We start from the raw sequence: 25597 nt of genomic DNA, 5'->3' as shown, positions 1-25597 counted from the left end.
TTTTAGGCTGTGCTGCCTCACAGAGAGAAGACGGGAGGGATGCGTGCCAGTTAGGAAGGGCCAGATGTTACTGTGAGTAACCTGTAGCCTTGTGCCTTAGTGGCTTCTATTAGGGAAGTCTGTTTCTAGCACCTGCCACATGTCCACACGGTCTTCGTGGGACCAGAATAATAGAGCACCCACTATAGGTAACTGCCGGGTGCTATATGAGATGGACAGAGGGGGAACCTGATTCAGTCCCAGGTGTTCTGTTCGAGATGGCACATCTCACTCCCTCACACATATTACTGGTCAGAGCATGTCTACAAGACTGCTTCCAACTTCCTGAGTCAGAGGAATGCCTGAAATGCTTGGTGGAGCCTCTTGGGGATACCACATGGTGCCAGTCCATCTGGGGGACTGTGCAGGGTCGGAGGAGGGACGTGGGATATTGGTAGCAAATGACAGGAGGCCTATGTCAGGATGGGTTTGTGATTTCCTTCATCACATAGGATTTATAGGGTTCAGTCTATGAGGCATGATTTTGAGACCATATAGTGTTCTCACACCACATTTCCAAGATCTTCTCAGCCAAACACACATTTGATTATGATTGTATCATGCTCATATCATTTGGTTCCAATGTAGCTCTTTTTCTTTTCTATTTCTTTACTCCTATTTTATTGTTAGAGGTACTTCTCTATGTCTAAACATATGGGAATTTCTGGTTAGTTTTTTATCAGTGATTTCTAGCACATTATGTTACCACAACATGCTCTGTGTGATTTCATGCCTCTGAAACATATTGAAATTTCCCTTATGGCCAAAGTAAATCGGGAACATTTTTCTAATGGTTTCTGTGCCTAAAATCAACGTGTCCTCCACAGTGGATGTGGACAGATGTATGGAGACAGCTGTGGGATTCATATGGTTTGCCATCAAGATCTGTATTTTATGGATGCTCTGTAGACTGTGCTGAGTTGCTGAGAGAGGGCTGGAACCTCCTACTCTGGTTGTGTATTTGATTGTTGTTGCAGTTTGGTCCTGCTTTGCTTTCTATTCAACTCGTGGTTCTCGGACAGGAGTTTGAAACGAAGGAGAGAGCACCCAGAAGAGGGAACAGGGACCTGGGTTGAAGAGAGCAGAAAACAAGAAGTCTCCCAAGGGTGGCTTATTTATTATTATTATTATTATCATCATTGTTGTTATTATGTCCCATTAACCAACATATACTACATCATTAGTTTCTGATGTAGTGTTCAAAGATTCATTAGTTGTATGTAACACCCAGTGTTTATCTCCACAGCTGCCCTCCTCAGGACCGATCACGCAATTACCCTTTCACCCCATCCCTTCCCTTTTGTAACCCTCTGTGGGTTTTTTTTTTTTTTTAAATGTTTAAGGAACATTTGCTTATCATTTCCTGTAAACTATCTATTCGTGTAGTTTTCCTATTTTCCTGCCAAGTTTGGTCTTTTTCTTCTTTAAGAGTTCTGGATATGTTAGAGATATTAGATCTCTGTTGTAGAAGTTGCAAATATTTTCACTCTGTACCTCATTGGTAATATCTGATCCCCGTTATCCAGCCTGGAGCTAATTTCTGAAGAAGGGCTCCCTCTCCAAACAAGCCAAACATGGGCAGAAGGAAATGAAATTCCTGTTTCTTGGGTGTCAGGCATGTTCTGGGTGCTTTGTGAACATTCTCTCACTTATCGCTTCTGAAATATCTTTCAATATTATTTCTTACCTGAAAAGCATAGGGCTAACGTGTTTTAGATTTCACTGTTTCTCAGCTTTTATAAAGGTGATATGGTACATAAAACGATGGAGCTGCATCTTGAAATCATACCAGTAAATATTTCTGCATTGAAATATATGAATATGTCTACTGACTAGGATAAAGACCTCAGAGAGTTTCACTTCCTGATAGGTCAGGTTTTGCATCAAATGAGATAAGAGAAGCAGTTTTATTTTTCAGAGCTTCTCCAATTTTGGAATGGGGGATTGGAGATGTCGGAGCTCTATCACCCTTACATTATAGGCAGGGGAAAAGAGTTCTGGTATTTTATAACCAAATACATCCTCCGACTTTTACCCTTTTCTTCTTTATCTCTTTGTTTTGTCAGGAAGGGAGGAGGGAGCAAGCTGGAGAGCTTGAGGATTCATGTGAGTACCAGGAAAAGTGCAGCATCTCCCCACTTCTCTTCTCTCCACCTTCCTGCAGCCAGGGTGAGACTGAGATGGGCAGCCCTTCATGGACCCTGATATTCTTCATAACGAAAATTTAACCAACATCCTTTAGACACTTGTTCAACATCTGTTTGGAGGAAAAGCTGTTTGCTGCGTGGGGAAGGATGAAAAAGAAAGATAGAGGCGACAGTGTGCAGCCTCATCCCTAGAGTGCCAAGCAAAGCACTTCTGGCCCTAAACTCACATGCCCTTCTCAGTCAGAAGCAAAGCCCTGCAGTTGGTCTTATCTTCTTTGCTCAGGTAGGTGGTTAGCAACTTCCTCCTTTGACTCATGTGTCCTTTGACTCATGTGTCCTTTATGGGTTTCTTAGACAATATCCCAAATTACTTCCAGCCACACACTCTCAGTCTCTCCAAGAAGAATTATAATCCTGCACTTTTCTTTGTCTTATTACATTTCTGATTCCCTGAACAGATTATCCCCCAGATAAATATGGTACAGGCCCTGGTGTGTAATGAAGTATTTTGCCAGAGGGCTTGTTTTGCTTCTTTAACTCCACTTATCAGGCTGCATGGGGCCTCCTTCAGGGCTGTGTTTTATCGTTTTTATATTCTGGTTTTTCACGACCTGTCTCCTTTCTCCATCAAAACCAAACTACCTTGTCTCCTTGTGCCTTAGTGCACTACTGAAAATCTAGTAAATGAGAAGTGACTGAATTCATGATCCGTCTCTCCACAGTTGCAGTCTTTGAATGATAACTTAGGTCAAAAGTGCTCTAATGAAAAGCAGGTATTTTAGACCATAGCGTGGAGGTAGAGGGACTGTGAACTGAAGACTTTTACTTTCATATTGAGCACACCACCCTCTGCTCAGTCTCACTCAGTTAGGGGTCCAACTCTTGAAGGATTTTGGCTCAGGTCATGAACTTTAAGTTGTCAGACTGAGCCCCATGTCAGTGCCAGGCTCCCCATGCAGTGGGGAACCTGCTTGAGATTCTCTCTTCTCTGACTCTTTCTCTTCCTCTGCCTTCCCCTCCGAACTCGCGTTCTCTCTCTCTTGTTCTCTCTCCCTCTCTCAAAGATTTTAAAATGGGAAAAGGACAGCAAATATACAAAAAATTTCAATCTGGGGCACATGGGTGGCTCAGTGGGTTAAGCCTCTGCCTTCAGCTTGGGTCATGATCTCAGAGTCCTGGGATCGAGACCCACATCAGGCTCTTTGCTCAACAGGGTGCCTGCTTCCCCTGCTCTCTCTCTGCCAGCCCCTCTGCCTACTTGTGGTATCTTTCTCTCTCTCTCTCTCTCTCTCAAATAAATACATTTCCTTTTAAAAAAAGAAACATTTTGGGGTGCCTGGGTGGTTCAGTTGTTAAGCATCTCCATTTGGGTCAGGTCATGGCTAGATCACACCCCATATCAGGCTCCTTGCTCAGTGGGAAGCCTGCTTCTCCCTTTCCCACTGCCCCTGCTTGTGTTCCCGCTCTCACTGTCTCTCTCTGAAAAAACAAACAAAAATCTTTAAAAGAATATCCAATCTTATTAGTAATGAAAGGACAAATAAGATTAAAGTGATTTCACTTTTCACATTGGCAAAGGCTTAAAACGTCATAACACCCAGTGTTACTTGCTCCTTTACTGTCTGAAAGGGTTTTTTAATTTTGGTGTTATTTCTTCCATAAATGTTTGATAGGATTTGCCAGTAAAACTACTTGGATCTAGGACTTTCTTTCTGGTAAAGTTGTTAATAATTATTTCAATTATTAGTATAGATATTGAATCATTCAGATTTTTGTTTTATTTTGTGGTGTTATATATATTTTTTAAAGATTTTACTTATTTGATACAGAGAGAGAGATCACAAGTCGACAGGCAGGCAGAGGAGGGGGAAGCAGGGAGCCCAATCTGGGCTCAATTCCAGGACCCTGAAATCATGACCAAAGCGAATGGCAGAGGATTAACCGACTGGGCCACGCAGGCACCACTAAGGTATATTTTTCAAGGCATCTTTCCATTTCGTCTACATTGTTGAATCTGTTGACATAAAACTGCTCATAGTATTGTCTTGTTATCTTTTTTTTTTTTTAAAGAAGATTGATTTATGTATGTTAGAGAGAGATTGTGAGAGATTGGTACAGGCGTAGAGGGAGAGAGAGAATCTCAAGCAGGTTCCTTCCTGAGCACAGAGCCCAACTTGGGGCCCGATTCCATGACGGTGAGACCATGACCTAAGCCAAAACTGCGGAGGCAAACAATCAACTGAGCCACCCAGGCGCCCCTAAGTTTTTTAAGTGCAAGATATGTAGTGATAACTCTTTTTTTAAAAAAAATTTATTTATTTATTTGACAGGCAGAGATCACAAGTAGGCAGAGAGGCAGGATGAGAGAGAGTGGAGAAAGCAGGCTCCCCGCTGAGCAGAGAGTTCAATGCAGGGCTCAATCCCAGGACCCTGGGATCATGACCCGAGCCGAAGGCAGAGGCTTCAACCCACTGAGCCACCCAGTTGCCTATGTAGTGATAACTCTCTTTTCATTTCTGATATTGGCACAGAAAAATTTTATATTAAAGAATGATCATCCAGGTGTTTTGTAAAGAATTAAAAAGAAAACAAAAACAAGCTTCCAACAATTAAAGATTAGTAAACTAAAAAACTTTATCATCTTGACAGAAGGAACTACTACATGGCCCTTAAAATTATACGAAAACTCTGATGAAATAATGCTGCATGCTTATAGGGATAACTGAAGTTTGAAAGATTCATAATAACAAGTGTTGTTGAGGGTATGGAGCGAATGGAACTTTTTAATTAATTAAATTTTATTTTAAATTCTGGTTAGTTAACATAAAGTATAATATTAGTTTCAAGTGCAGGATTTAGTAATTCAGCACACAGTACAAAAGCCAGTGCTCATCAATGATTTCCCATGAGTGAAATCATACGATATTTGTTGTTCTCTGACTTATTTTGCTCAGCATAATTATGCAATTGGAACTTTTATTCAATTTTATTCAGCTTCCACTGTGGTAGGAGTATATGTTAGGCATTAAAAAACTGTGTGGTAATAACGTAATCAAACTTAAACTATGTACACCTTACGATTCCGCATCTCTACTCCTGGATATATATCAATCATAAAATCTCTGCAAGTATTCAGCAACAGACATGTACTATAATATGTATAGCAACTTTATTCATGTTATCCCAGATTGGAAACAATTCCATTCTCTCACCAAAAGTAGAGTGAAGTACATTTTAGGTATGTTCAAAGAATGGGATTCTACAAAATGATGAAGAATGAACTATTGGTACAGACAATGACATGTATAAATCTCACAGGCATTATTTGAAGAGAAGTGAGACACAAAGATGCACAGACTGTATGACTCCATTTGTATAAGTGAGAAGGCAAAATTGATCTATGGTTTTAGAAGTCAGAATAATGGTTACTGATGGCAAGAGAGACAAAGGTAAAACTTGAGACCAGTTAGTGGTAAAGGCAAATGAACTATAAGAAAGATAAAGTAAGAAAGCAATCCCATTTATAAATGGATCAAAAAAAATACCTAGAGTCTAATTAATCAAGGAGGCAAAGACCTGTATACTGAAAACTACCAGAAACTGCTGAAAGAAATCGAAGAAGATGCAAACAAATGGAAACATACTCCATGCTCATGGGTTGGAAGAATTACCATGATTGAAATGCCCATACTACCCAAAACAATCTATAGATTCAGTGCAATTCCTATGAAAATTCTAATGGTGTGTCAGGCATCCTCTTTTCTGGATGAGAGCAGCGGTCTTGGTGTCCAGCATTCTGCTCTAAACCACGTGAACCCTCACGTGGTCCTGCAACCACTTTCCAGGACTGGCTGGCAAGTGTGGCAAGACCCTCCCTCTGACCAATAGTGCGGATTGACACCGTAGGTGTCCCTGAAAGGCTCAGACATGGATGGGCTAAATGCAGGGTTCAGATGGAAACATGCTAATCAAATGGGAAAAGTATGCAGAATTTGCATCAATATTTAAGTTAAAGGTTGAGAGTTCCATTATGTTTCAGGCCAAGGGAAACTGCTAGAGTCAAGACCTAGAGCTTGGGGAGGGTTAAATATTCACCCACCTCCCTGAGCAGAGGCAGTGAGGTGAGAAACTCTGGTGAGCGTGCGAGTGTTGTATTCCTCATCATGGAGTGTGCATTCTTCATGTCTGGGGCCCATGACAGAATGAGGTCCCAGGTATCTGTCTCCCTGCGACAGTTTTCCGGCAGGCCAGAGGTAGATGGGAGTCTTCAAAACCGGAGCCCTGAGGGCCTGGGTCTCCTGGCCTGGGCAGCTGCTCAGAAACCAAGCAAGAGCCATCGATCCTGCAGGAACCGCATCGGGCCCATGGAGGGGGGAGAATGCCCTGAGCGAACATCCTGAGGTGGCTGAATCAGCTGTGGGGAGCAGCCCGGACCCGACTTGAAGGGAGGTAAGGAGGACACAGAGGCCCGTCCTTGTGTCTGTCTGTGCGCATTAAGGCAGGTACAGGGATGCCTTGGACCTAGGGTGGAAGGAGGCCCAGAGGATGTACATGTGCATTTACATGGTGTGGGCAGCAGAGGGCAGTGTGGCCTCACGTGTGTGTGTGTGTGTAGGCGCGTGCGCGCATGGGCTGGCTTACATCCTGCTCACAGCAACCCCATTAATTTAGGACTTTGAGACCCTCTTTTACAGAGACAGAAACAAGTATAAGGAGATTAAATAAGTTGCCTGATCACAAAGCTCTAAAGTGGTGGAGCCGGAATGGGAATCTGAGCAGCCTGGCTCTAGAATATGATTCCCTGTGTGCTGAGTGCCTACTGTGTACAGGCCCTGTGCTCTACTAGTGATATCAATAATATCAACAGAGTTAATCCCCAGAATATATTGAATGTCCACAGCACTCTACCTACAGTAATAGTGAAAATGGTGATGACAGGCGTACCTGGGCGGCTCAGTCAGTTAAGCATCTGCCTTTAACTCACATCATGATCTCAGAGTCCTGAGACTGAGCCCTGTATCCATCTCCCTGCTCAGCAAGGAGTCTGCTTCTCGATTTCATTCTTCCTTAAACAAATAGTATACATCAAACACTGTCCTAAGCACTTCACAAAATTATCTCCTTTAATCCTCAAAACCACTATATTCATCATTCTCATTTATAGACTAGAAACCCAAGGCTCAGGGTGTAAGCAACACAGCTGGGTTCACACAGCCAGTAAGAGGCTGAGCAAGGATTCAGACCCAGGCAGCCTGGCCCCAGAGTCTACACCACTCTGTCCTCCTACACTCTGCTATGCAATCCCAACTGTCAGCCAAAACTAAGAACCATCTCTGGATCTTGTGACGCTTAACTAACAGAAGTCACGCGCCTGGCAAATAGTAAGGCTGTAAGAAATGAAAATCATCACCATCAATCTCCAGGATGCTAGTCTTTCAATTCACAAAGAGAACAAAAATACATTTCTACTTGTATTGTTCTACAAGTATGGAAAAAGGCTTCCCCTAAATTACTCTCCTTGGTTCTTAGAACAGTCCTAGGTTACACTGTTTTTTTTCTTTTTTGAAAGATTTTATTATTTATTTACTTATTTGTCAGAGAGAGAATGAGAGAGCATAAGCAAAGAGAACAGTAGTAGAGGGAGAAGCAGGCCCCCTGCTGAGCAAGGAGCCCATGGCAGGGCTGCATCCCAGGGCTCAGGGATCATGACCTGCACCAAAGGCACACACTTATTAACCAACTGAGCCACTGAGATGTCCCAATCCACTGTTTTTCTTCTAATAAGATTAGCATATAGAACTCAGCATGTCCCAGGCATTTTTCTGTGTGCCTTATGCCTGCATTTAATCCTAAAATCACTCAGTCCTATATAGCTCAGTGAGGTAAGTAGTAGTACTATCACTATATTACTGGCCCAGATAAGTTAAGTAATGTGCCCAGGGTGACATAGCTAGCACATAGTGGTGCAGGGATGAAACTCAGAGAGTCTGGTTTCAGACTCTGAGCTTTCTAAACCTCTACTCTGAGGGCGTCTGTGTAGGAGGCAATTCTGGCTCACAAACCCTGTGATGAGTAACAGAGACAGTGAGTACCAGAGCCAGAATGCAAGCCCAGGCCTGGCTGCCACCACTGTCCCTAGTAGGTGATTTCTCTGACTCTTACCTTGGCATTCCGAGTGGCCTGATGGACATCGCCTTGAGTTGGGGCGTAGAAGACATAGGCTCTAGTCCTGCCAATAAAACAACTGGTCAACAGCAGAGAGACCTTGAACCGATCCCTTTGCCTCCAACCTTCATCTAAAAATTAGGGAGTCATACTCACTCGATCTTTAATGTCCTCTAATTCTAAGCAACTGTTTTCCAGGATGAACGGCAATTGTGCTTGAACGAAAGAATACAGCATGTTTCTTATAGCTCAATGTCAATCCCACCCCCACCCCTGTAGAAAACGCTTCTTTTGACCCAATACAAATCCTACAGGTGCCATGACGTGCAGCTCAAATGCACAGCAGCCAGAAACACAGCCACTTCTCTGGAGGCCTCTCAAGCTTCTAGTCCCTTTCCCTCACCCTTACTGGTAAGAACCGTGCACACGCTACTCTGTGCTCCTGAAATACTGAGTTTGTGCCTCTAGTATAACGATTCCTACATTCACTGACAGCAGTAGCATGTGTGCATGTGTGTACCTATGTGCGTGTCCTTAAGGGCACAGACTGTACTCCATGTATCTATGCTTGGAAAGTTACATTATGTGGACCATATATATAAGTACCAATATCTGACCATTTTGACCTACAAAGATGACAATTTAATATGGCGCAACCTAACACATGCTCATTAAATATAAGCATATTTCCTACTGTGCAACAGGGCATCCCTGAGAAAACTTGTGCTCTACAAGAGGGGCCAGTAAGCTTCTTTATAAGGGGACCACATGGTCAATACTTTGGACTTTACTTGCTAAAGATTCTCTGTCCCAAGGATTCCACTTTGCCATTGGTGTTATCAAAGAAGCCCTAAACAATCTGTTAACAAATGAGTATGGCAGTATTCCAGTAAAATCCCATTTTAAAAAACAGGCTGAGGGCACCTGGGTGGCTCACCAGGAGAAGTGTCTGACGTTGGTTCAGATCATGATATTCCAAGATCTGGACTCATTTTTCTCAACTAAATTTTTTGTCATATTCATAAAATTCAGAGTTATCTTTCAGGGGACATGATCTGAGATTGCTGTCGAAATTGAGTGGACACTCCTTGATAATTATAGTCACTATTTGTTGCTAAACTTCCAGACAGACCTATTTGTTTCATAGCACCGGGTGGTATTTTTAGTCTACTTCTATCCAGGAATGTTAAACAGTACGCAAATAGAGGCAGTCACATGGGTGATAAGATCGTTACCATCTAGTGATTCTCTTGCTGCCAAAGAACTGACCTAGAACTGGAAGGACCTGTCTATTTCATCTCACTTGTTCAGCTTGTACTGAATCCTTGCCACAATGCCACACACAGGGCTAGGTACCAGGAGTTAGCAGAGCCCTGACTCTCACTCCAGCTTGGAAAATTTTAAATTGCTTACCATCTAACAGATCTAATTCAGTGGTTCTCAACCAGGGTGATTTTATATCCAAAGGATATCTGGCAACGTCTAGAGACACCGTTGGTCACAGTAAGGAAAATCCTATTGACGTCTACTGAGTCGAGGCCAGGGGTGCTTCTAGACATTCTGCGATGCACAGAACAGCTTCCACAATCAGTATTATCCAACCCAGAAAGCCAAGAGCCAAGACTATACCTACTGGGACACTTGATCTAACTTCATCTCCCCATTTTACAGACAAAAAACTGGGGCCAATGTCAATGATATACTCAAGATCATCAATTCTTCAGCAGAGTCAATAGGTCCTGGTTCTATTCTGCATGCAAGAGATCTTCAGTTTCCCTTTTGTGAACTGAAATTGAGGACTAATTTTTCCATGTTTGTCCTTTCCTCGAAGCAATGAGCTCTGCAGTGCCATCCTGGTAGAAAGCAGCTTTAGACAGCAACAGAAAAGCATTCACGTTTGATCTGCATGTTTCACTGCAGGAGACGGGCTCTACACTTGAGTGACACAGATGACTTGGCATGGTTGCATATGGTTTCTGGATTTTATTTGAAAGGAAGGATGCTGTGAAGAAAAGCATAGACTCATGAAGTTCCATTTATTATTTCTTTTTCTTATTCATTCACAGGATCAAAAACCTGGAGTGGACATACAGGGAATATGCAAGAAGATATGGGATATGTCCTTGCTCTACTTTTTGGCATTCCTCCTCCTCAGGCCCATCATATATCCCATCAGGTCAGCATTTGTTCTGATTTGGGGGGTATACAGGGTAGAAGGAAGCAAGTGCTGAGTTTAGAGGTAAGGGAAGTTGAAAACTAATCCATGGTCTATATCGAACCATGACCTACTCCATGGAAAGGGGGAGTCTGCTTCTCCTTCTCTCCCTGGTGGACTGAAACCAAGAATCATAAGCAAGAATCCTATTTGTCCTAGATGCCTGGCAAAGAGCTCAGCTCTGCCTTTGTGGGATCAGTGGCTGCTCTGATTAATGATCCCTTCTGGGAAATTCAGCTGTGCCATTATCACAGTGAGAAGGGTCACCAAGTCCCAGAAAGCTTCTGAGTGAGTTCCATGTGGGCTATGCCCCCAGGGGGATCCTTGAACCATTCCTGGAAATTGGAGGCTCTGGACTACTGAGGACAATTCAAGTCTGTTTGGTCATGTATTCAGACTCTCTTGTAGTCACTGAAATCTGTATAGAAACAAAATGGCTCTCACGACTTGATGTCAGGATGGGAACCCAAACTATCTGACCTGGGCACAAGGTCACGAATGACAAGGCAAGAAACAATGCTTAATGTCCATTTTGCACTTCACGCTATGTTCTGAGATAACAAACACACATGCACTATCTCATCTTTACAGCAACTCTAGGAAGAAGACAGCATAATAACTCCCACTGTCTATATAAGAAAACCGAGGACCCAGAAATGAGGTTTTCTTCTCAAGGTCATACAGTGACGTGGCAGGGTGTGAACTTGGAATCACATCTGCCTGATGACAAAAACTGCTGCACTCTCATTTGAGGGCTGGAGGCAGGTAGAATCTCACAGACAAAAATAAGGTTTCTCTCCTGATTCTGTAACTAGGACGTTGGTCCCTTATTCCAATACACACATATACCCCTTGAGAAGAGAGAGCAGTCCTAACAAAGCAGGACTTTAGGAAGCTAAATCCTGAGTTTTACTGACCAAAGCAGAACTGGCAGAATCTATTGCTCTGATCCCATCTGATCTGAATGCACTGCTCCGCGAATATGGAACCCATCACCATAGGCCTGTGTGACCGGCAGTTCCAGGCTACATGCTCTTGGCATCTGTGCTGGGCACTGTACTACATCATTTTCCCTCCCATGCAGGCCTCTTCTTCCCCAGTGGGCTGTGCCTTCCTTAAGGACCCAGATCCTTTCACTCCTGCTTCAAACCCTCTGCACTGGCTGCCATGATCCCTCAGAGAAGATCCTCCTCCTCTGGAGTCACTCTGTCTCTACTGGCTCCTCCTCCAACCTCTCCTCTGGAATGCCCTGACAATGCAAATTAAACGAGGTCACTCCAACTTAAAAGTCCCTCAGGGACCCACTGTCTTTCAGCACAACATCCAAAGTCCTTCCTAAACTCATCCCTCACCCTTCCCTCACCCACATCTGGCTCTCCAGCCACGCCCGGTTACCTGCAGCTTCACAGCGGGTTCTTACTCCCCAGTTTTTACTCATGCTCTTCACAACACCTGCAATGTCTTTTCCTCACCTTATTCGCCTAACACTATGGCCTTCGCAGAATCACCGCACCTCTCTGAAACAGAAATGGGTAGAAGTGGGCTGTTCTGGGAGCTAGTAAAAAAGAGTAAGAAAATCGAATGAGGTCAAACATTTCTTGACATGTTCCAGGCTTTTTATATGTACCATTCCATCTAATCATCATCAACAATCCAAAGGAACAGCCGGAATTGCTTTCCTCTCACAGGGTGATTAGGTCCCGAGTGTCACACAGGTAGAAGGTGATGGAGTTCAGGTAGCCAGTACCCAACAGTTCCAACACAAAAACCCTCCCCACAAGACCAGGCCCCTGGGAGCTACCAAGGCAGCATAATTAATGTGCTGGCCCAGAAGGGGTCACCCATGCATGAGATCAATAAGCTGATGAGTAAGTGGCATCATGGAAACCACAGGGCCTGGAAGGGGCCAAATGGAGCATCTCGTGCTTCATGCTCTTTATACCGGAAGAACTTTCCTATGATAATATTAACCACAATGTTGAGTAATAATAAAAATACCATTTCTACATGGCTCCCCATATGCCATCTTCTCTGTGAATTTACATATGTATACATTTTTTTCATTTAATCCATAAAACAGTCCATTTTATAGACAAGAAAAACGAGGATAGAGAGGTCAAAAAACATGCCTAAGGAAGCACAGGAGCACAGGGTAGAAATAGGGTGATAGTCTAAGGCTATTTGACTCAAAGCCTGTTCTCGGAAAACCCAGGCTATCCTGCCTGTACACTATTTCACATTATATGCCACCTTCCTCAATGAAGTTGCAATGGCCTTTGTCTGTCGGTATAGGACCCACCAGGAGAGGCCGTCAGGCTGTCACTCAAGGGACCCCGCTGGATTCATTCATTCCTTGTGCCTCACAAACCCAAGGACTGAGGACCCTACAGTCAGGGGTGTTCAGAGAGACTGAGGCTTACTGGCAAAACTTATGAAAGACAGGCACAATTGACAGAATGAACTCTCAATAAGTGTGTCCACTTACAATGATTATTGGAAAGGCCAAGAAGACCAGAGTGCCTCTGCTGCCATGAACAGCACATTCATTCCTTGTCTGAAGCCAAATGACAATCGTGTGCCCATGAAACAGACATTTGTGGAACCTCTGCACAGCAGTGAGAAAAAGCAAGTATAGCAAAGACGTGGTTAGGTGAGCACATCACAATCTAAACTATGCTGAGCTTCCGTGGGTTGCAGGTGACAGAAAACCACTTGCATTTATTGAAGTAGAAAGGAGAGTTTCTTATGTTAAAAAAATGGGGCTATCTCATAATATCCCTGGACAAGAATTAAACTGTTGTCTTGAGAGGGATAGAGGTTAAGAACAAGAAAAACAGAAACCATGAGATTCTCTTTCTCTCAAATATTATATACATATGTATGTGGATATAGATATATCTATCTATCTATATCTATCTATCTATCTATATATATATCTATATATATATACACTCTGTAAATTTTAGTTGTTAGATATATAAATGACACATATATTTTTATATATCTGTTTCTCCTAATTCCTCTCTCTCCTCCCACAGTCTGTCAGATCACCTTTTCTCTATACATCAGCTTCACCCTTTTCTTGTGTAAGTCAGAATTCTTGCTTCACAGAAACTGATTCTGACTAAATTTAACAGAAAAAGAATTTATTGGAAGGCTGTTAGGAAGGCCAAAAAACAAGACAAAAAAATGAAAATACAAGAGGGATAAAGGGAAGCTCGACAGCCAGACACCACCAACATTCCACTGCAGACCAAGCCTTCTAAGGACGCCACTGCTGCCGCTCCTGCGAACCCCCGTCTCAGCTTGTCCACCCTCCCCACGTGTTGGCACCAGATTCCACGTGAACACAGACTCTACATCACCCCTAGCAAGCTTGTGAGCTTTTGTTATGGAAATATACAATTGCATATAATATACACACATACTGCACACACACATACTGCACACACACACACACACACACACACACACATACACACACACACGATATAAACATACAGATAGATACATATATACACATCCAAATAGAGAGACTGGTATAAGGAACTCCTGTCAATAACTTAAATAATTCTCAGTTCACAGCCCATCCCCACAGCCCCCATAACATTTTGAAACAACTATCTTCACCCTATCATTGAACCCATGGCTACGTCAACACCTGTCTCCAGAACAGGCTTACACAACCTTGGCATGACCCACATAGTGGGCCCCATCATTATTTGCTGAGGGCGCTGTCCTGAGTATACTACGATGCTTAGCAGCACCCCTGGTCTCCATACATGAGGTGCAGAGAGCCTCTTCCTCACTTGTGCTTATGACCACCGAATGTGTCCTAGACTTTGCCAAACATCTAGGGAGCAAAATTGCCCTTGATGGACACACACATAGATATGCCCGCAAAACTATCCTCACTCTTTAAACATTTCAAAATAATTTCGCAATATCATGACATGTCAAGTCACAGTTCAAATTTAGCTGATTGGGGCGCCTAGGTGGCTCAGTGGGTTAAAGCCTGTGCCTTCGGCTCATGTCATGATCCCAGGGTCCTGGGATCGAGCCCCGCATTGGGCTCCCTGCACAGCGGGGCACCTGCTTCCTCCTCTCTCTCTGCCTTGCCCCTGCCTACTTGTGATCTCTCTCTAAATAAGTAAAATCTTGGGGAAAAAAAGAAATTTAGCTGATTATGTCATAAATATTTTGACTCTCTGTATTTGTTAAATCCTGAGTGAGGATAAGACCCATACCTTGCAATTGGTTAACAAGCCTCTCAAACCTCTTTTAATTACAGGCCTCACTTTCTCCCTCCTCTTTCTTTACCCTTGCAATTTATTTTCCTAAGGCAACAGGCCCTGTAAGGGTGCCTGGGTGGCTCAGTTTGGCAAAGCATCCGACTCTTGGTATCAGCTCAGGTCCTGATCTCAGGGTCCTGGGATCCGGCCTCTTGTTGGCAGAGAGCCCAATGTGAAGCTGGATCCCAGGACCCTGGGTTCATGACCTGAGACAAAGGCAGAGCTTTAACCCACTGAGTCCCCCAGGTGCCCCTATTTATTTCTTGAATCAACCACCGACACCTACTACATGTCAGACATGGCTCTGAGTGTTTTATTAACGTTAAATATCATTTCATCTTTACAATCATCTATGAAGTGGGATTATTATCACCCCCATTTTTTCCTTCAGGAAACTGAGACCTACAATGGTAGAGTAACACGGCTCATAAGAGGCAGAGCTAGGATCAGCTTGGGCCTGGGCATCATGTTTTAAATCACTATGATTAGTCTCCAAGAACCTACAAAAAGTCCAAGTCCTCACCCCAAACCTTGGTTTTCCCCACCCTACAGTCCCCACGTGGCCCGAGATTCAAGGACATTCTCTCAGTTCCTGTAACAGTACACAGCCTTCCCTGCTCTCACTGAACACCTTCCCACATCCGCCTTTTATTTCTTAGCCTTCTGGTCTCAGCTTAAACACTACTCAGTAAAGGACAAACTCTAATGCACACTGTATTTTTCAGCACTCAATGCAAAATAGTAATGATGAATTTCATGGATCATTATTTCCTTCCTGTCTTTTCCAACCAGTTGGTGAGTCCCTCACACATCCTGTCAGTCCTACTGATCATGCTTTCCAGTCACTGAAGGCCCACTACCCATCCAAAAGGCCATTCCCCCTACACATACACACACACACACACACACACACACACACCCCTAATTGTCCCTATCTCAGGTGCACAGTGGAGATCCTGACAACTCCTAGTGGAATGTGACTATTCAAGAGGGAGAACCGAAACTTCTCCCCCATCAAAACTACAACTCACTCGCTTCACATCGGGTTTTTAGCAGGACTTGAGCCCCAAGAAGGCCGAAAGTCCATGTGCCTGGTTCAGGCTGCATTCCCACTCTCCCTTTCTCACAACACATTTGAGATAATTAGCAGCTCCATAAATGAAGCCCTGCTCTGGGCCCCTCACAGATACGAAACGAGGGGCGCAGGAGCTGACAGATACCCTTTGGCAATCCAGTGTATTCCTGAGACACAGGCTGCCTACCAGCAAGGCCCCAGCCCCAAGGACATAGGGTCCTGACATCATGCCCCACAGGTACCTCTGCACAGAGAAGCATCTTCCCAGGGGCCACTCAATCTGTCATCCTCTGCGTCGACCTTGAAGAGGAAGTACAGGAGGTGAAAAAGGGCATCCTCAGGCCAGTGGTCATGGGTCTGGAGGTTCTGCACCCACTGGGGCAAGGAAGAGGGATCCAGAGATGCCAGGTAAGAAGCAAGGCTCACAGAAAGCTGGAAAATGGGAGCTGGTCGCCCCGCACTCAGCAGAGGCATCTTGGTGACCCGCCCCCCCGTCAGCTATCCTAACAACCCTCCCCGTCATTGGCGCCTGTGCCCACATGCTGATTGGACAGTTTCCCATCTCCCTAGGCCTTTGGAAAGCATCAATAGATAGCTCTTTGGACCCCGCCCACACAACCCGGGTCACCCAATCTCTCTCCTTCCCCATTCCCATCTGGTAGGGCCTGGGTCACACCACCATCATCCTTCTCTGCTGATGCTGTTTCTGAGTTTGGCCTCTCTGACTTCCACAAGCTTTAGAAGGCTGTAAAGAGTACAAACCCAGTTTTCTCCCATTGGAGTTGCTTTAGTGCCCTTTTCAAAATACAGTTGGGCTTATTTGTGGGGACTATTCCTGGGTTCTTTGTTCTGCCCTGTTCTTTTTTTTTTTTTTTAATTTTTTTTTGGAAGATTTTTTTATTTACCCGACAGACAGAGATTACAAGTAGGCAGAGAGGCAGGCAGAGAGAGAGGAGGAAGCTGGCTCCCTGCTGACGGGAGAGCCCAATGTGGGGCTCCATTCCAGGACTCTGAGATCATGACCTGAGCCAAAGGCAGGGGCTTTAACCCACTGAGCCACCCAGGTGCCCCTGTTCTGCTCGGTCCCATGTATCTGTCCTGCAAATAGCACACAGCCTTCCTTATTTTAACTACTCAGTTATGAAACTCTGTAGACTGTGTTCACACATTAGTATTATTTTCAAAATAGTTTTTGAAACTACTCTAATTCCTTTGTCCTTCCACATACATTTTGGAATATTTTTGACTATTTCAACACAAACAAACAAAGCTGACAGGACTTTGATAGGAACTGCATTAACTCTATCAGTCTGGGGAGAATTGACATCTTTACAATGCTTAGTCTTCCAAATCACGAGCATGGTGCATTTCTCCATTTATTTATATCTTTGACTTCCTGTATCAGTGCTAAATAGCTTTCAGCATGGGATGCCTGGACAGGCACTGTTAGATTTATCCCGAAGTAGTTTCTTTGTACGAGTAATTGTGAATGTGTGTTTGATTGTGGAGCCCACATATTCATTGCTAGCATAGAGGAATACAAGTTACTTTACATAAGGTAAGAATTACTTTGTCGTACCCTCTTATGGCATAAGTCCTGAAATTAAGATTCTGTAATAAGGGCTATCTTGACACCTGAAGATCAAGGAGGGACTCAAATGGCATCATGCACGTTCTCCTCTCCCTATCACAGGGGAGGTCTCTTAACCAAACACCCTTTTCATCACAGGGACCAGACATAGAGCCTACTGGATTTTGGGGAGCAGTGTTCAGTTCTCTAGAAGTCCACTGAATTTTTCAAGGAAGCAACTCATACCCTCCCGTGGGAACCAGGACTTGCCTGCCCTCTTGTTTCAACCAAGTCTGCCCTTCCAAGGCCCTGCTCCTTCTCTCTGTTCCCAAGTGCAATCTCTGTGCAGTCCTGCACCGTGTTTGGTATCCTCTCCCCTGAAGTGTGAGTATATGTGACTAGTAAACTGTTGTTAATCACATGTAGCAGGTGTCAGGGGATCCCCAAACATCTGGAGCAGGTCTCCTCAGGCCTCATCAGGGACCTGAGGAGAAGGTGATTCAAACAAGTGGCATCACAAACAGGGTGTCCCCACATTAAATGAAGACATGGGGTCAGCTTGACCTACTGCTTTGCTAAGTCACTGCCTTCAGGGGTGACAATGACGATCTGGGAGGGAACTGGCAATCACTGGCAAGTTGTGTTGGCTCATGTTCTATTCTCTCAAATGGAGGTCGCCATCCATTTCCAAAATAATACCCCATCCTTGCCAAAAAGGTGAGAATGAATGAGAATTGACTGTATCTGGGGGAGAGGTGTCACCTATGTGGCCTGCATTGGTCTCCAACAGTTTACTAGTCACAACCCTGAGGTTGGCAACTGCAGGGCAAGCTGACCTGTGTGCTTGAAGTTCCAGGGACTAGGTGATGGCCCAGTGCTTGGGGCTGATGTACAGGTCTATGGGGGACAATGCACCTCAAGCACAGTCCTGGGGCTGACCCTCTGTGTTGTGGGTGCAAAGGAGGGAGACCGCGGCCCCAGGGAAATGTAAGAATGGCTCCCTAGCAGCCTCCCGAGTCACTGTGTTTCAGGCATTGGGAGTGGCCTTGCCTGACTCCGAGCTGCCATTCCTCTCCCTGTTACCATGTGTCTTCCTGAGCCCTCAAGGTTTTCAGGTAGACATCCATGGCAGCCCAGGGCCCACCAGCTGATTAAAAACAGAAAAGTGGAGGGGGGGCATTTGGTGTTCCACTTCTCTCCCAGTGCCAAACACCTCACCAGCACACTTGCCTTTCTCGTAGTGTTGTTGCTCCCCAGCTCGTCAAAAGACTAATCTTGTGATTCGGGGGCTTGAGGCTCTGACTCTGGCCATGGAAAGAATGATTTTCCTGGCTGTGGACTCGAACAATGGGAGATGGACTGGCATTCCCACAAGAAGAGGATGGCCATCTGTGGGCTGACCAAACCAGCTCCCTTTCCCCATAAACATGCAGAGCATGTGCTCCATGTGATTAGATGGGTACAGAAACAAAATCTCATGGCTTTGTGTGGTTAGAAATGAAAATCTATCCTGAGGAAATCTGTAGAGAGGGAAAAGGGGGGAAGGGAAACAGTCTATACTGAGAGAAGGTAGGGCTGTAGCAGAAGATGGTTTTACTTCATCAACGACTAGACTGTGGGTCTTGTGCCTTTCCACTGACCACCCCATTGCCTAATCTGTTTGGCACAGGATCCTGATCCTCAGGATTATGGGGGAAACATACGGGGGACTCCTGTGGCACAGTGAGGGGATCAATTCCCACTTGACTTACACCAGGAGACTTGAAACCATACAACCATTGCCACAACGGAAGCTCCAAGGCTGATGATGCTGATTTGAGACACTCTGGGAAAAAAAACCCGAGAAAGAGGAGCAGGGTAATGAGACACTCCCCCACCCCACAGGGGTTTCTTCTTCCAGGAAGAAACAGACCCAAGCATAGGAGGAGTGGAAGAGAGAAATCTGAATACAGGAGGCAGAACCCACCCCCCACCTGCCCCGACTAATTCAACATAGGTTCAAAATTTGACCCAACTGTCAATCCAAAATTTACAGGGGCACCTGGGTGGCTCACATGGTTAGTCAATGACTTTAGCTTGGGTCTTGATTCCAGGATCCTGGGATAGAGCCACATATCAAGCTCCCTGCTGGGCAAGGAGTCAGTCTGCTTCTCCCTCTACCTCTCCCTGCTACTCCCCCTGAGGCCTGCTCTATCACACATACTTGCGCTCTCTCTCTCTCTCTCCAATAAATAAATAAAATCTTTGAAAAAAAAGAAATCCAAAATTTACTAAAATAATTTAATTGGCAAAAATAAAAGGAGGCCGACTGGCTTTTGTGCCACTACATCATAGGTTCTGAATGAACTCTAATGTTGCTAGGAGGCACTGGTTGCCTAACCTTAATGGAATTATTATGAGGGCTCAAATCCTGTTTATAGCAAATATAATAACCATATTTTCTATCATCTGTATTTAATGCTTTGACATCTCAGGCCTTGCTGACTTCGGAGGGACTGTCCTTGGCAGGCTTACTGAATTCCTAGAGATGGTCAGCAGCTTGCCTGCCAGCAAACCTTTCACAGGTAAAGCAACCAAATCAGATGCTTTACCCCCAACCATCTCTTGTAAGAAACTCTTACACTCTGGGCCACTATGCCCTGCCCTGATCACCCCAGGGGTAAGGACAGACTACTCCAGACACCACTGTGTCCCAGAACCCACTGAGATGACACAAACTAGGCAGTCTTAAACGTGCTTACCCAGACTCCCCTGCCCCTTCCCACGGAATCCATGATAAAGGGTCTTCCCCCTATTGTCCCTTCACTTCCTCTTTCTCCTGACCAAGCCTGGTGCTTCCCGGGGCGGCCCTCCATGCCTCCCAGGACCTCCTTTCATGGGATCTGTGAGTCCAAAAACACTTCTTCCATTGTGAGAGTTACTTGTATATCTGCCTGTCTTACCATACCTGATTAAAATAAACCCCAGTCCCCTTAAAACATCTGAGACACCTGTGGGGCTCAGTGGGTTAAGCTTTTGGCTCCGGTCATGATCTCAGAGTCATAGGATTGGGTCCCATGTCCAGCTACATGCTCGGGGTGGAGTCCACTTGGGATTTTCTCTGCCTCTGCCCTTCCCTTCCCGCCATCACCCCCTACCCCCGCTCATTTGCTATCTCTCTCTCTCTCTCTCTTGCTCTCTCTTTAAAATAAAGAAATAAAGTCATTTAAAAAACCATGAGGGATGGGGCACGTGGGTGGCTCAGTGGGTTAAAGCCTCTGCCTTCAACTCCGGTCATGGTCTCAGGGTCCTGGGATCGGGCCCACATTGGGCTCTCTGCTCAGTGGGGAGCCTGCTTCCCCAACACCCCCGCCTGCCTCTCTGCCTAATTGTGATCTCTCTCTGTCAAAATAAATAAATAAAATTTTTTAAAAAATTTTTAAAAAATGAGGGAGCCCAACCAATTTAAAGATGGTGAATACTTCGCTATGATAGATTTGGCCAAGATGTTCTGATCAGTGCCTATTTCAACATCCTCACAGGCATGTTTGCCTCAACCTTGAAGGACACATGATATACCTTGTTATACAAAGAGCATCCAAACCGCTCTGCTATCATAGGCAACCTTTGTGGGTAGGAACTTACTACACCCATCTTTCTCCAGGAACATAGGTGTGACATCACATTTAAAACATCCTACTGTGGGACGCCTGGGTGGCTCAGTTGGTTGAGCGGCTGCCTTCGGCTCAGGTCATGATCCCAGCGTCCTGGGATCGAGTCCCACGTTGGGCTCCTTGCTTGGTGTGGAGCCTGCATCTCCCTCTGCCTCTGCCTGCCACTCTGTCTGCCTGTGCTTGCTCTCGCTTCTCTCTCTATGACAAGTAAATAAATAAAATCTTTTTTTAAAAAAAAAAGACATCCTACTGTGAGGAAATTTATTTGACAAACTTGTTAAGGACCTACAAATGCGGGGGTTCCTGGGTGGCTCTGTCAGTTAAGTGTCTGCCTTCAACTCAGGTCCTGATCTCAGGGTCCTGCAACAAGCCCTGCATCAGGCTCCCTGATCAGCGGGAAGCGTGCTTCTCCCTCTCCCTCTGCCCCTGCCAGCCCCTTCTATTCTTCTCTCTCTCTCTTTCTCTCTCTCTCTCTCTCTCGTGCTCTATCAACTAACAAATTAAATCTTTAAAAAAGAAAAAAAAGGACATAGAAGTCCAACATCTTTCAGTACTTTTTGGGTTCTGAGGCAACATATTCCTTGTTTATAAATTTTACAGAAGCCCATTTAGGCTGTTACTTGTCATTGTGCTCACAATGAAGTCAGGAGGGTCTCCCCTCAACAAAAGGCAAGTAAAAATGACCTGTTGAGGGTGACGGGGTGGCTCAGTTGGTGAAGCATCTGCCTTACTTTCAGATCTCAGGATCCTGACATCAAGCCTGGCAGGGGGGTTCCCTGCTTGGTGGGGAGCCTGATTCTCCCTCACCCTTCCACCCCCTCTTCCAGCCAGAGCTCTCTCTTAACTACATAAATAAAATCTTTTTTTAAAAAAATCACCTGTTATTGCCCAGGAGAAAAGGCTTCAGAAGCCTCCTCTCTCCTTCCTGGAGTCCCTGGATCACCCATGCTATCTGTCAATTGTCCATGGGATCCCAATGCAAGATACAGCCCTCCTTGGACCTGGGTTATAGACCATGAAAGCAGCAGTTGCAGGCCATGCACTGGGCTCTCCTGGAAACAGAGTCTCTCACAGGCTCTGTGTGGAGAGCCATCCAGCAGATGCAAGGAGTCACGTAGACGGGAGTGCCTGAAGATTGAGGAACTGAGAATGATTAGTCTAGGAGGATGCGCTCGTGGCTGACGCACACAGCTCCAGGAGCCAAGAGATAAACGCATGATCACCGCTAGAGAACAATAGAGTCCTGTATGGTTACATAAGGGTCTACAAGGACACTGCGTGCACGGCGTTATGATTGGCCAAATAGGGGGGCGAGTACGGGTGAACTTCGTGGATAAATACTGCTGTAAGTGCTTGGTGCGGCGCGGCCGCCATTAGAGTAGTAATAAAAGAAGCTTGCCACTCACCTCGTCTGCGGGTCGTTCTTGCGGGCCGAGAGCGACACCTGGTGCCGAAACCCGGGAACCCTATCTCCAGACGCAGAACGAGGATTGAGGTAAGAGCAACAATCAGGTAAAGAGTGCACCTATTTCTGTCTATTGACAGGGAAGTTCCCTGAAGACGATCGGACGTAAGGGTGTTTATGAAGTTCTTCAGGGACGATAAGAAGTTCCCCGTAGACGATGAGACGTTAGGGTGTTTGTGAAGTTCTACGGGGACGATAAGGTTTAACAGAAGTTCTCTGTAGACGATGAGACATTAGGGTGTTTGTGAAGTTCTACGGAGACAATGAGGTAAAGTTTCCTCGGAATGGGGAACAATTTTGCTGTTTTTACTAGCTAACTTTTGATTCAGTTCTTTCATCAAACGCTCATAATCAGCTATTTCCATATTCATTAGTGTGATTTGCTAGGCATTCTTTCTAACCAGTTCTAATTCTTGCATGGTTTTCTGAAGCATCTTGTTATGCCGTTCTAGGAGAGTATCTTGTTCAGATTGTAGTGTTTGAAGTTCAGAAACATTAATCTGTAAGTTATTTTGGGTGTCCTGTAATTTGATTTTTAGTTGATCTGAATGGGGAACGATCTTGCTCGCTTGGAGGACTCCTTAAAAGATGTCCTCAAGACGAACGGTACCCCCTTAAAGGCAAAAACAGCGAGGGCTTTTTTAAAAGAAGTAGAAGAGATTGCCCCCTGGTTTATAGAAGAAGGGCTCCTAAATGTGCCACAATGGGAAAACCTGGGTGAGGACTTAAAACGCTGCCCCTCTACATCCCCGGGGACTCTAGCTGTGTGGTCCCTGGTGAAGGTATGTTTACAATCCCCCCGAGAGCCCCTACAGCGAGCAGTACTACAGGGAGGGAAAGTCCTTGAGCAAATGAAGGAAGAGTCCCGTAAGGGCTCCTCCCGAGATTCTGAATCCGAAAGCGAAAGCTCAGAAGGGATGTCCGAACGCGAGTTACAGGAGCTAGGAAAGATAGAGGCAAATAACAAGAAAGGGGAATCTCCCGGTCTCCAGACAGACTTGGAGACCGTGAGGCAGCAACTTGAGGAAAAGAAGGCGGAATTGCAAAAGGCATTAGGAGAATTAAGAATGCAGGGAGAAGCAATGGCGCAGCTGAGAGCAGGGGCGGAAGCCACAGTTGTGGCGCAGTCGAAATTAAAAACGGAAGTTACACCGCTTCCGCATTCCAGCCCTACAGCGCCACCCCATGAGTGGCCCCCGCCTTATAGGCCCAGCTACGCCAAGACGTGCTATTGTTTGGGCTGTACCGTGGAAAATTGGAGAGAGGTCCTTGGCCCGGGAAAAGGTTTTTTTCCAGTGTTAGAAGATCAGAATCAGCAGAGGTACCACCAGCCACTAGATTTCAAGTTGGTAAAGCAGCTTAAGGAGGTAGTCAGCGCCTATGGACCCCAGGCAGCTTTCACTGTCTCCCTTGTGGAGTCGCTGGGAACACTTTACCTCACTCCTGAGGATTGGGCCAACCTGGCCAGAGCGGTTTTAAGATCACGTAGGCTCTCGATCTGAAACAAATGTTACTTGCATTTGCACCTCAGCTAAGCACATAAGTTACTCACCATTGCCCGTCTGTGTTAGAGCTCCCTTTCTCTTCATAGTTTTTAATGCTTCTACTATTAACAAGTCATCTAGTCTCTCTTGTGAGTCCCAGAATTGTCTGCTATCAGAATGTTGGAACGCCTCGGTGAGAGACTCGGCAGTAATAGCCAAGATACCGACGTATATCCCGATGCCAGTACAGGTGAACCCCGACAACCTGCCGGTGCTGCTTCGACATAAACAAGACTTTGGAATAACAGCAGCCATTATTGCAGCTATCGCAGCATCCACCGCTGCTGCTACTGCTGCTGCAGTGGCGTTGACAACCTCAGTACAGACAGCAGCTGCACTCAACAATGTCACAGGAATGGTCGCTGAAGCATTGGCTACGCAAGAACAAATTAACAGACATTTGCATGCTGGGATCCTTATTGTAAATCAAAGGGTTGATCTTGTACAGGAACAACTTGATATCCTAGAGTCAATTGTGTCAATAGGATGCATACATAATATGGCTGGACTTTGTATCACCCCTATAGCTCATAACAACTTATCCTTAGCAGTTAACTGTTGCTCAGCTTGCTGAAAACTTTGTAAGCTCCTTGTTTTCTTACTTCCCTTCCCTGACGCACGTATGGTATGTTGTAGGAACAATTATAGGAGTGCTAGTGGTAATTGTTCTTTTCATGTGCCTTTTGCCTTGTGCGGTTAAAATTATACTTGCAGAAGTTTATAAGTTAAGAGCCATCATACGTAACCATCAGCTAATCAACCGCGGTGGGCTCAGAATGTCACCTTGAATGCCACCCAGGTATCTCTTGGCTCCGTCAGCGATTTGGTTAATATGTTATAACAATCAGTCTCTTTCCTCAAACTAGGCAGGCATAAGAGCCTTGATGATTCCGGCTCAAATACTCCTTCTAAAATGCATCTGCAGAATTGTATGACAACAACAGCTACAGCAGCGGGCTTTGGTCTAAGCCATGATGGCTCTGGAGGCTGGCACCTCCCCCCCCAAAATATGGCTTAGTACGCTGGATCGGTAGTCAAAGACGGGTAAGACTGATCCCTCACCATAGCAACCTAAGACAGGGGCTCCTCGGCCAGGGGGAGTACCCGATGACGGGTAAGCATGTGTGCTGAGGATTGGCAACCTAAGACAGGCACGATCCCTGCCATATAAATAATAAAAAAGGGGGAGCTGTGGAGAGCCATCCAGCAGATGCAAGGAGTCACGTAGACGGGAGTGCCTGAAGATTGAGGAACTGAGAATGATTAGTCTAGGAGGATGCGCTCGTGGCTGACGCACACAGCTCCAGGAGCCAAGAGATAAACGCATGATCACCGCTAGAGAACAATAGAGTCCTGTATGGTTACATAAGGGTCCACAAGGACACTGCGTGCACGGCATTATGATTGGCCAAATAGAGGGGCGAGTACGGGT

General features: G+C 45.3%; 1 protein-coding gene and 1 long non-coding RNA gene across 5 annotated transcripts in view; one reads left to right on the top strand and one right to left on the bottom strand.

Moving 5' to 3' along the window:
- Positions 1–1986: 1986 nt before the first annotated feature.
- Positions 1987–25597, bottom strand: part of LOC131820149 (uncharacterized) — a 59464-nt gene continuing 35853 nt past the window's right edge. The window contains exons 6-9 of one of the 4 annotated variants that reach the window (XR_009349482.1): positions 16176–16233; positions 8508–8566; positions 8349–8415; positions 1987–2319 (exon numbers count right to left, since the gene is read on the bottom strand). This is a non-coding gene — a long non-coding RNA (uncharacterized LOC131820149). Of the gene's footprint in view, positions 2320–8348; positions 8416–8507; positions 8567–16175; positions 16234–18056; positions 19024–19254; positions 19329–25597 lie in introns of those variants that run through there. The other 3 variants (XR_009349484.1, XR_009349481.1, XR_009349483.1) reach the window with 3 other exon arrangements.
- Positions 22243–24450, top strand: LOC131820144 (endogenous retrovirus group K member 5 Gag polyprotein-like). Its single transcript, XM_059155725.1, has 2 exons — positions 22243–22821; positions 22890–24450. Exon 2 carries the CDS (start codon positions 23170–23172, stop codon positions 24121–24123), a length of 954 nt encoding a protein of 317 aa, XP_059011708.1. The 5' UTR covers positions 22243–22821; positions 22890–23169; the 3' UTR covers positions 24124–24450.

This window comes from Mustela lutreola, chromosome 17, assembly GCF_030435805.1.
Source record: "Mustela lutreola isolate mMusLut2 chromosome 17, mMusLut2.pri, whole genome shotgun sequence".
Classification (NCBI taxonomy): Eukaryota; Metazoa; Chordata; class Mammalia; order Carnivora; family Mustelidae; genus Mustela; species Mustela lutreola.
Note: the sequence above shows the minus strand (reverse complement) of the source record. Positions and strands in the feature narration are given on the sequence as shown.